The sequence below is a fragment of the Sus scrofa genome, chromosome 11 (genome assembly GCF_054392235.1).
Source record: "Sus scrofa isolate SSC_HxYL_T2T_F1_AM1 chromosome 11, Sscrofa_HxYL_maternal_Yorkshire_Landrace_v2.0, whole genome shotgun sequence".
Classification (NCBI taxonomy): Eukaryota; Metazoa; Chordata; class Mammalia; order Artiodactyla; family Suidae; genus Sus; species Sus scrofa.
Window position 1 is genome coordinate 14,698,469 of NC_139393.1, and position 12,489 is coordinate 14,710,957.

At 43.0% G+C, this 12,489-nt stretch overlaps 1 protein-coding gene across 1 annotated transcript in view; it reads left to right on the forward strand.

The window, feature by feature from the left end:
* FREM2 (FRAS1 related extracellular matrix 2) overlaps positions 1-12,489 on the forward strand; it is a 153,690-nt gene that overhangs the window by 90,404 nt on the left and 50,797 nt on the right. Inside the window, exons 5-6 of the mRNA XM_021065217.2 lie at positions 4,548-4,673; positions 6,244-6,495. Coding sequence (XP_020920876.2) covers positions 4,548-4,673; positions 6,244-6,495 — 378 coding nt within the window. The remainder of the gene's footprint in view (positions 1-4,547; positions 4,674-6,243; positions 6,496-12,489) is intronic.

The following is a 12,489-nucleotide window of genomic DNA, read 5'->3' on the forward strand; positions in this document are numbered from 1 at the left end:
TCAGTGCCTTCATCCAGGCCCTGCATTGTCTTTCCCTTCTTTGTTCTATTATAGTAATATTTTTTAGAAGGTATTTTTTCTATTATGCTTTGAGTCAGTTTAAAAAAAAAAACTGGTCAGTATAATTGAGGAAAGGACATCTTTCAAATGCAGCCACAACAACTTTATTTCTGAGAACCAAAGTCATGTTCTGCCCAAGTCACAACATAGTCAAAATCTGAAAATAAAAACTGCAGTTATAAATCAAAGTACTCCTTTCTGTGTAGTCACACTGACGCATGAAGAATGCATTGACTTTCTTCAGTTTTCTCTCTCAAAACAAAGTATAATGAAACCAGTCTGAAAATATAAAAGTAACACATGTTCATTGTCAAAATTTCAGAGATTTTGGAGTTCCCTAGTGGCTCAGTGGGTTAAGGATCTGGCATTGTCACTTCAGTGGCTCGAGTCGCTGCTGTGGCATGAGTTTGATCCCTGGCCTGGAAACGTCCACATTCCATGAGTGGAGCCAAAGACAGTTCAGAGATTTAAAGAAATAAAAGTCCTACCACATGAAAATAATTATTGTTAACATTTGGGAAGGTGACCCTGCAGTCATATTTTTCTGTGTCTCTATTGCCTTAGTAGACAGTTTACTATTTCTATAATGTCACCCTTGCTTTGCCTCTCGGTGAACACCCTCCCAGAGACTGATGCAGTCCACTCTAGTGAGCGTATGAGATTTGACACAGTATGTATTTTTCTATTATATTATACAAGTATTACATACATATTATGTGTATTATCTATATACTTTATATAGTACTTTTATAATTTTATTAATATGTATACTATACATCCTATATACTTTACATATACTTGTATAATTTTATATATATAAAATTATATATGGGAGTTCCCGGTCGTGGCGCAGTGGTGAACGAATCCGACTAGGAACCATGAGGTTGTGGGTTCGGTCCCTGCCCTTGCTCAGTGGGTTAAGGATCCGGCATTGCCGTGAGCTGTGCAGACGTGGCTCAGATCCCATGTTGCTGTGGCTCTGGCGTAGGCCAGCAGCTACAGCTCCAATTAGACCCCTAGCCTGGGAACCTCCATATGCCGCAGGAGCGGCCCAAGAAACATCAAAAGACAAAAAAAAAAAAAAATGTAATTCCTAGGAACACACTGGATCTTTAAAGGAATTTTCAAAGTATTTGTTTCCAGCTTCCTCTTTTCTGCTTTTCTTTACCTGCCATCTCTCTGTTTTAGCAGTACGTTGTACCTCTTTTATAATCTGTTGAGCCTTTTGTTTTTCTCTGACGTGCATGATGTTTCCTGATATCTTTTTTGGGGGGCTGGACTTGGCGCATATAGAAGTTCCCAGGCCAGGGATCAAATTGGAGCTGTAGCTAGCTGTCTATGCTACAGCCACAGCAATGTGAGATCTAAGCTGCATCTACAATGTACACCACAGCTCATGGCAACACTGGATCCTTTAACCCACTGAGCAGAGGCCAGGGAATGAACCTGCATCCTCATGGATACTAGTCAGGCTTTTAAACTGCTGAGTCCCAGTGGGAACTCCCAGTTCCTGCTATCTTGAGAGTTCTTTTAGGAATAGAGCATTGTGGTGACGAGCTTGGGCTCTGAGATGGGCTTCTTGGGTTCAAATACCAAGATCGCCCCCTCCCGACTAACCTTTCGCTGATTACTAGGTTAGGGCTGTGTCACTCATGTCTTCAGAGGTAAAGTGACAGTCATAATAGTTCTTACCTGAAAGGGTTGTTGCAAGGCTAAAACTAGCTGATACCCATAAAGTGTTTAGAATAGGTCTTAGAAAATAGTAAGGATTAACTAGTAATTGTTAAGAATAGTATAAGAATGCTACTTTTTATGATTTTATACTTAAAGAGCTATGCATCTTTGAGACAGTCTGCATAGAAGTTGAAAAATGGTATTAACTGGAAAAGTTAGGGCTACTGGAAAGGCTACCAGGGGAGTCTTCTCTCATCTCTGCTTTGCTAGTTTCTCCTGCAAACCACACATTTCTGTGAACTTAGGTCAGCAGAATATCTAAACTTGGTGGACCTGTTCACTGTGTCAGACCAAGTATAGGAATAGAAGCTCTGAACACCCAGCTTTCATCTCTATTCATCATTCAAACCTACCAGGGATTTCCCACCTTGGTGCAGTGGGTTAAGAATCTGACTGCAGCAGCTTGGATTGCTGCAGAGGCATGAGTTGGATCCCTGGCCTGGCGCAGTGGGTTAAATGATCTGGCGAATGTCGCAGGTGCAGCTAGGATTTGATCCCTGGCCCAAGAACTTCCATATGCCATGGGTGCAGCCATTAAAAACAAACAAACAAGAAGAAAAGAAAAAAATCCCACTGGCACTGGCCAGAAGTCCTGGCTTGTTTAATCAAGCCTGTATAAGCCATAGGGTGCAGGAGAAACCAGAGCTGAGGTTCTCAAGGTATTGAATTAAAATCCCACGCATGGGACTTTTTTGAATAACATACTTGGAAAATAAGTTGGCCAGTAGAGATTAGCAGTATAGAATAGATATTACTATTTTGTCTTTTTAGGGCTGCACCCGTGGCATATGGAAATTCCCAGGCTAGAAGTCTAATTGGAGCTGTAGCCACCAGCCTACAGTACAGCTCACAGCAACACCAGATCCTTAACCCACCCAGTGAGGCCAGGGATCAAACCTGTGTCCTCATGGATACTAGTCAGATTCATTCCCGCTGAGCCATGACAGGAACTCCTAGAATAAATATTATTAAGACAGAAAAAACTCTATCTTCACTTGGGGTGCTATAACAAAATACCACAGACTGGTGTAAACAACAGATATTTATTTCTCATTGTTCGGGAGGCTGAATGTTCAAGATCAGGGTGCCGGCAGATTCAGTCATTGGTGACAGCCCCTCCCAGGCTGCGTCCTCACATGGCCTTCCTTTGGTGTCCATGCACGGGAGAGACAGAGACAGAGAGTGTTTCCTCGTATAAAGATGCTAATCTCATAATGCGGGCCCCACCACCAGGACTTCATCAAAACCTAATTACTGCCCTGAGGCCCCACCTACAAATATCGCCACATTAAAGATAAGAGCCTCAGTGTTTAAATTTTGAGAAACATATTCAGTCCACAACAAACTTGAGTAAAGAAATAAAATTTTCTGTATTAGTTATACAAATGCCATGGATACTAGAGGCAATTTCTATACGTTAATGAAAAGTAACTCATTGAAAGTCATCAACGACTTGACTTTAAGATTTCATGGCACTCTGTGTATTTTTTTTGTAACTGAAGTGTTATGACAATTCTTATGTTGAAATTTTATGTTTGGTAAAATCCTGCTTCATAATAGGAGTCATTTTTATCCGTGCTAAAACTCAGCTTAGAAAGAAACAAAGAGAAAAACAAGAGGGAGTTCTTTGGAAGTGCAGTGGGCTAAAGGATCCAAAATTTTCACTGCAGTGGCTCAGGTTGCTGTTGTGTTGAGGGTTTGCTCCCTGGGCTGGGAACTTCCACATGCTGCAGGCATGGCCAAAACAAACAAACAAAAAGGAAAAACAAAAGATATTTTTCTAGATGCCTTTTCATTCTCATTTAAAATCAAACTTCTTAAAAGAAATGTCTACACCTGTTGTTGTCCAGTTTCCCACTGAAATGTTCTAGTGAAAATAGTGATTTCTTGTCGCCAAATCTATGACAGGTTCCAGGTTCTCAACTTCCTTGTCAGCAACATTTGAAACCACTGATCCCTCCCTTTTTCTCCAAACACCTTCCAGTCTCTGGCCTCCAGCACCTGCACTCCCTCAGCTGCCCTCATCCCTGGGCCCCCTTCTCAGCATCCTTTGCTCGGTCTTCCTTACCTCTCTGACCTCAGATTGCCCCACGGTTAGTCCCTGCATCCATTGTCTTCTTGAGCTAAAATCCCTCCTCAGTGATTGTGTCCCAACTGAGGGCTTCACAAACCATCAACATACCAGTGACTCCCAGGTTTCCATTTCCATTTGCAACATCTCCACGGAAATCCAGCCTGGTGTGCCCAGCGGGCGAATTTGACATCTCAGCTGGGATCTGTCAGACCCCTCGTGTTTCCACAACGGAAGGTGGTGATCTGACCAAGAGAACAAAGCTGGGTTTAAAGGAAGTGTGCCAGCAGCACTTAGTATCTGCGAAAAAAAGCAATTACTTGAGATAAAAGCAATATTGGGTTTTATTTCCGGGTTAAGAATTCACTGGCCCAGAGCCTACACCCTTTATACCTCCTTCCTTCTCCTTCCCCCTCATACCGTGCCATTCTTCTTCTCCCTCTTTTTTTTTCTACGTGGAAATTCCTAGGCCCGGAATCTAACCTGTGCCACAGTAGAGACCTGCGCCACAGCAATGACAATGCCAGACCTTTAACCCACTGAGCCACCAGGGAACTCCCACATTGTGCTATTCTTAGGAATATGCAAGGGGAAGGCATGGGTCACTAGAGCAATTTTAATTTGTGCAGGATCATTTCATATACGAGATGCTCAGACAAAAACAATTGTGTTTTCTCCTCAGAATCAACTGTGTTCATCCCCCAGGCTGAATACTCCATTGAAGAGGACATTGGGGAGCTGTTCCTTCCCATCAGGAGAAGCGGAGATGTGAGCCGGGAGTTGATGGTGATCTGTTACACGCAGCAAGGTAGTACCATTTGTGCTTGAGCTAGAATGTTCTCCCAGAGCTGTAAAAAGCCTCTTTAAACATTGTCGGAGCCATAGCCTTGTGCCATGAAGGTTATACTTTATTAGTACAATGTTCATAAAGAAAAAAAGCATTCATGCAAAAATCTTTCTTCGCTAGTGCACCTTTGAGGGCCTGGAGGGACACTGCTGCTTATTGAAAACAGTTCTGGTTCACTTACTTATTTACCCTAAAACTTAGGGCTTTGGGGATGGCAAGAAATTGATGTCCCCTCCCTCACTCAAGCCTGCTCAGGTAGAAAGGCAAAGATATTAATTTCAAACTAGTTCAAAACTCATTTCAACCAAATTTCAGCATGTTTGTTTTGCTCCTTGAGTAGGCATCATCTGAAAGGTGGTATTTAGGTAATACAAAATTAAAATTACTACATAATATTCATGAATGTACTTAACACCTTTCTAAGAAACAGATTTCTCCAAGGATGTAAAAGAAAAAGTTCATAGATGCACTTGATCCCTGAGCAGACTTTCATTAAAATTTTCATTAATCTATTCTGAGTTGAAAGGCAGTAAAGAATAGTGGTCAAAATGCAAATTTCAGGATCAGCCTTGGGCTCTGGGTCCCAGAGCAAGTGGTTTGACTCCTGTAAACCTCAGTTACCAAATGTGTAAAACCCAATTGTGTGGTTAACAGGATTAAGGAGGCAACGCATGGAAAGCGCTTGGCACTTAGCCTGCGCACAGTAAACATTTGACTAATAGGAGCTGTTATTTGGTATGATTGTGTTGTTCTAAAAGACCGCTGGCAGGAAGTCAGGGAAAAAATATTCGAAATGTAATATTCATCCTATGCTGGAGACCACTAGAAAGTGACTCATGATGCTACAGCAGTATGTAGGAGCTATTGCAGTTTCCAGGGACGTTCATAGGTACGACGCACCATTAAAATGCTGCATATGAAAATAATTTTTTTCTGGAAATGTTACTGACCTGGGTTCTCAGCCTTCCTTAATCAATAGAAAGTGCTAAGAGGCCAGACAAGAAACTCAGGCAAGACTTTATTGCAGCAGTTGAGCAAGTGAAAACAAGCAAGAGTTTCCCCTGCTCGCTCAATGGAGGGGAACAGGCAAGCTAGTTGCTTCTATGCGGTGAGAGTAGAGGTGGGTCCAGGGGTTGGACCAAAGGGGTGGCTTGGGTGGTCTGCCCACCCCTTTTGGTGTTGTGTGCAGGGGACATGCATAGTACTCTGCTTTTGCTCCTGACACCCTGCTTTGCGCCTGACACCCTGCTTTGCTCCTGACACCCTGCTTTGGGCTCTTCGGAAGTATCAGTCGTTTTTCTGTATCTTCTTGCCCGTCGTTTGCCCCACCTTGCATGCCCACAGTTATTTTTAGTTCCCTTATAGTTTGTTCGTATTTTGTCGCTCAAGGAGATGTTTGTCGAGGTGCAAGCACTGCAGCCACTGCAGCAAAGGGTCCCAGGCCCCGCCTCCCAGGTCCCAGGTCCCCGCCCGTCTCAAAATACCCTTGTAGACTATGCTACATAAACCCCTTTCGGATCTTCGGCCCCAGGAACAGCAAGAGGAACGGTGCCCACATCAGTGCTGTCCTATTCCGATTACATATCCCGGCCCGAGGACCACACCAGTGTTATCCGCTTCGACAAAGACGAGCGGGAGAAAATGTGTCGGGTGGTTATAATCGACGACTCCTTGTATGAAGAGGAGGAGACATTCCGTGTTGTCCTGAGCATGCCCATGGGGGGGAGACTCGGGTCGGAGTTTCCAGGGGCTCAGGTTACAATCATCCCTGACAAAGACGATGGTGAGTACTAATTTACCCGAAAATTATTCCTCCCACAGGCAGACCAGTGTTGGGCACAACCTTCGAAACAGAGAGGAGAATGCAAAGGAATTTTAGCATGCGCGTTTATTTTACGCTTGATTTTATAGTGTGATGAAGGTTCTAAGTTGGCCGCATCACTCGATTTGCCTTTCTTGATTGAGTGTTTTTAAAGGACAAAGTCACACCTATATGTGTTTTCTCCACTGTCCAGTTTTTACAATACCGTTTACCATTCGGCGATATTACACTTTCATGGTGAGGAATTGAAGCGATTTTGATAAAATGTATTTGTTTTGCTTTGATTGTAAAAGCTGGTGTTTTGTAACTTTTAATCTCCGTGTTTGAACTCATTTAGTAAAGAAATGTCTCAGACAAGTCTATTAAATGAAGTAGGACGGTAGTACATATATGGAAAGTTAAGGGCAACAAGCTGTTCCCTGCTTCCCAAAAGGAGGTTTGTTTATCCTAGACTACTTTTCCTGAGGAAACCAGATTACCATGAAGTAATCCCTTTTTCTGGACAGAAAAAGGAGTGCAAGGGTCTTCATCTTTGCATTTCAAGGAGCAGTCTGTGCTTTCTTTGAGGAAGGAGGGAAATAACCTACAAGGGAAGGGCTGCGATGGTTAAGTGATCGTTAAAGGAGTGTTAAAGTGGAGTTCCCACTGTGGTGCAGTGGGTTAAGAATCTGACTGCAGCCATTCTGCTTGGGTTGCTATGGAGGAGCAGGTTCAATTCCCAGCCCAGTGTGGGGTTAGAGGATCTGGTGGTGTGGAAACAGCAGCGTGCGTCACAGCTTTGGCTCGAATTCAATCCCCAGGCCTGAAAGCTTCCATATGGTGCAGGGCAGCCTTAAAAAAAAAAAAAAAAGAAAGTGTTAATATGTCTTGTGAGCTTATATTCTGTGCCAGGCTCAGCACTGGGTTCTTTGTATCTTATCCTCCTAATAACCTTGTGAAATATATAATAATGTCTCTTTTTTTCCTGAAAAGTAATGAAGGGAGTTCCCATTGTGGCTCAGCAGTTTAAGAACCTGACATACTGTCCATGAAGATGCAGGTTCGATCCTTGGCCTCGCTCAGTGGGTTAAGGATCCATTGTTGCTGCCAGCCATCGTGTAGGTCACAGACACTGCTTGGATCCTGAATTGCTGTGGTTATGGTGTAGACCAAGAGTTGCAGCTCCAAATGGACTCCTAGCCTGGGAACTTCCATATGACATAGGTATGGCTATAAAAAAGAAAAAGTAATGAAAATGAGAAATAATTCCATCAAGAGGGATTTGAAGAAAGTCTTGATTTCTGTCTTAAGCTTAGATAATATCCTGTAGCTTTAGTTTATTAGTTTAATAAGCAATTCTGTTTTGTATTTTGTATTTTTTTGGCCACACCCACAGCATGTGGGAGTTCCTGGGCCAGGGATCGAACCCATGCCACAGCAGTGATAATGCTGGATCCCTAACTTGCTGAGCCACCAGGGAACTGGAAAAAACGGGGGTAGAAGCAGTATTGGGACAGAACACTGAGTTCATTTAGGATGTGTTAGTCTGAAGAGCCTGCGTGACTTCAACGTGCTGGCTGTGGCGTCGGCAGATGGAGATGTGGGTGTGGAGATTAGGACAGACTTGTGCACTAGAGAAGTTCAGTGACAGGTCCTCTCTACTGATAACAATAAAAGGCATTCAGGAGGATGAGATGGCTTAAGAAAACATGCAACAATGGCCCTCGTAGGATTTACAATACAGACAGATTTTACTTGGATTTTCATATATATATATATATACATATATATATATATATGTATATATATTTTTTTTGGGGGGGGGGTTGTCTTTTTCTGCCTTTCTCTAGGGCCGTACCCGAGGCATATGGAGATTCCCAGGCTAGGGGTCTAATCGGAGCTGTAGTCACCAGCCTACGCCAGAGCCACAGCAAGGTGGGATCCGAGCTATGTCTGCAACCTACACCACAGCTCACAGCAACACCAGATCCCCAACCCACTGAGCAAGGCCAGGGATTGAACCTGTAACCTCATGGTTCCTAGTTGGATTCATTAACCACTGTGCCATGACGGGGAACACCTTCATATATATATATATTTTTAAAAGGAGCACATTTCATGAATGCTAAGCAGAGAATGGGAAATGGTGACAAGAAAAGTGGTAGGTATAAGGGTATGATGATCCTGGCAAAGAAAGTGCTAAAAAGAATCTAAGGATCAAACATGTTTTGGTGTCTTAAGTGCTTTCAAACATTCTTAAATTTGTAAAGTCTATCATGCAACGAGCTAGGTCATTGTCTTGGTTCGTCTTCTGCTATTCAAAGCTTTTTAGGTGTTATTTGAGGGATTTTTTTCAACATGTAACTATTTCACTAATTTTTCTTTATTTTATTTTTTTTACAAGATTTTTAAGTAATTGGAAAACTCAATCCCAAACTTATTTTAGAGGAGTTTGCATTGTGATCATCTTTGTTGGAATACTTCATGTCTTATTAGCTTTGGGGTGAACTTTTATTAATGTCCCTAACCTAAATCTCAATCTCAGTGGCAAATGAGGACTTTACCTATATCACCTATATTTTACTAATTTTACGTATATTTTTTCATTTTAGAAGTCAACATCTTATGATGTAAGTAGTTTATGAATGAAAGTAATACTACTAGCCAGAAAGTCTATGCAGACTTTCACCCATGCATTATGGAAAGAAGAAAGAATGCCCAGTCTAATGGGGAGGAAGTCAGATTTCATTCTTGTGTGATAATACAGATACTAACCGTTGTCACATTTGAACCCTTACTATGTATAAAGAGTTTTACATGAATTATCCAGTTAAATCTCAGAACATCTCTGATGTAGAGAGTTATCTTCTCCACTTGATAGAAGGAAAAGATCAGACGTAGAGAGGCTAAGAAAACGGCCTAAGAGCACACAGACACAAAGTGTTGGGTGAATGTCTTAAGTTTAGATCTATTTAACTCAGCTATGATGTGCTGTAATGAGTCTTGAAATTCCTTTAAAGGATTAAAGTCATACCTCATGACATAACTGAAGGGAGACAATTTGTCATAGAATCTAGGGAAGAATAATCCCAATATAAGTCAGTAGTGGTCAAGGAAGGGATGTTGTTTTCAGAGGTGGCCAATTGCTTAGTTACTAAAATTGTAGGTGGTTGGCGTAGGGGACGTGGGTAAGCCTGCTTCACAACATGGGTGAAATATCCCGCGTGACTTTCCAACATTTTTTGCTCTGATCACTGTGTCCGTTTCTGTGGTGATGGGTATACCAGACAATAACCAACCAAACAAGTGTCCCCTGACTTAAAAAAATAAAACAAATCCTTTGTAACTCTTTAACTCAGAATAATCTGAAATTTTTAAAAAGTGAATTGATTCTCCAACACTAGCTTATTCCTTAGTGAAGTTCGAGGATGCCGTTTCTGTGCCTGCAGAGTGAGCTGCCAAGGCCTGGACCGAAAGTGGGTGATTTTTCTTAGATGCAAATATTTGAAAATCTCAGCTGGGACCAAAGATTTTCTCTGTACCAACGCTTAGCTGTATGAGATAGAGCAGGGGCTGGAAGGACAGAAATATGTGCTGATTACATCTGTTTTACATCTTTAAGAAACAGTTGCATCGTGATTGGAAGGGACCTACACATGAGCAACATACAGACACGAGAGCAATGCTCTCCCTCCGTGAAGATACCCTAAGCATCTTCCATCAATGTCTTCAACCCTCAGCACTTCAGTAACAGTTCCAATTTTATACTACAGCACTTGTTTATTAGGAAGTGTATTACTTCTGTACTAACAATATTTCACCTGTCTTTGCGGTCAGTCTTTGGAAATTAACTAAGGAATATTTAAGCTGAATCTGCTTTTCTGCTTTTGTGTGCACCCCTGCAGGGTTTTAGCTAAGTGGGCTTGCTTCCTCGACCACCCTGGAAAAATTACTGGGCTAGTAGATAGGAACCAGAGACGTGTCAAAGGCAATGTGGTGAGCCCTGTGGTTAATGGAACTCAAAGGTTAAACCAAAATAATTCATGTATGAGTTAGCCTAATATCTATAACTACTAACATTTTAAATATCACAGTTTCCCCAAGTGCTGGCTGCAGCCATAGAAAAACACACAGCTTGTTTCATCTGGTAAAGTTCTCTGTTAGGATGCCTCATGCTATGTGTGAGTGCTACAGAATAGAAGATACAGGGTAGAATATATATTAAAAATACCCGCTGCCAGTACAATACGAGGTGGGCAGCATAGCGGTGGGTGCCGTGGACTCTGTGGTCAGCCCGGCTAAATGCTTTTCAGCTGTTTGACCTTGAGCAGGTTACCTAACCGCTCACCAATAATAAAAACTGAGGCAGGAGTCCCCGTCGTGGCTCAGTGGTTGGCGAGTCCAACTAGGAACCATGAGGTTGCAGGTTCGATCCCTGCCCTTGCTCAGTGGGTTGATGATCCGGCGTTACCATGAGCTGTGGTGTAGGTCGCAGATGTGGCTCGGATCCTGCATTGCTGTGGCTGTGGCGTAGGCTGGTGGCTACAGCTCTGATTTGACCCCTGGCCTGGGAAACTCCATATGCCGCGGGAGCGGCCCAAGAAATGGCAAAAAGACAAAAAAAAAAAAAAAAAAAAAAACCGAGGCATAACACAACCACGCTCAGGGTTTGTGTGCCTCCGTATTAAATGAAATCATCCAAGTAGAAGGCTTAGCATATCTAAGTTGTTACTATAGGTAACCGTCATACATGACTATCCATTGTGGTTGTTATTATGTGACGTCTGTGATGACACACATGATGTCTGTGGAGCTCTGGAGACGCATGCGTTAGTAGTTTTCATACTGTCGACAGTGTGATCTTACCCAGTGTTACAACCTCCACGTCTTAGAACTGCCCTTGCAGACGACAGGGCTGCAAGTTGACACTCTGCACATTTGAGAGGTGAACCGGCCCCACGTCCTGGCACCGTCCCTGGGGCTCACTTTCTCATGAGCCATAAGGTCATTCCTTGATGTAAATTATACAAAATGCCTAGCTGTTCTCATAAAGAACGCAAGAGGCTTTGCCTTTTCTGGTAAAAGTGGTGAATGTTTTCCTGAGACTGGCCGGAGAGATTTAAGTGGCTGCTTGCCAAACCCGTGTGTATGTGTGTATGTGCACGCTCAGAGGAGCAAAGCTTTTCACGCCTTTCCTGCTGGGGAGGGTGCACTGGTTTAACAGTTTCAAAAAGACCAGGGGGTCCACCATAGCACAGCAGTCAAGTCCTTTAGAGGCGGTGACTTTAGGAGGTTGAGTCAAATGTACCTCCATTGCTAAAGAACCCACTCCAGCAGCCTGAGACGCTGGCTCACTTGCCTCTATTTTTATATACTCCCTGCACTCAGCCCCGCATGGAGCTGTTCCCCGTTGACTGCGGGCCCTCGGAGCTTTGAGTCTGGCCAGGTCCAGAATTAAGCAGAGTGGTACCAGAGATTGGGACCAGGTGGGCCTTCCCAAGGTCAAGCCCAGAAGGCTTCCTTCTGGGGCCCCTCTGATGCATAGTCAGTGTATGACTCACACATTCACATTCACAAGTCCAAACCATGCACTATCTATCTACAGTCTATTGCTGAGAACATAGACCTCATAAAATCCATTACTAAACAGACAACGGCATCTCTTTATTGTATTAGAATGAATAACTAAGAAAAACATTTTGCGTTGCTGTGGCTGTGGTTTAGGATGGCAGCTGCAGTGCTGGTACGACCCCTAGCCTGGGAACCTCCATATGCCGCAGGTGCAGCCCTAAAAAGGCAAAAAAAAGAAAAAAGAAAAACCCAAAACAAAACAAAACAAAAAACCCCACAAAAACCGAAAAAAGAAAAAAAGAACATTTTGGGGAGTTCCCATAGTCGCTCAGTGGAAACGAATCTGACTAGCATCCATGAGGACGCAGGTTTGATCCCTGTCCACGCTTAGGGGGTTAAGGATCC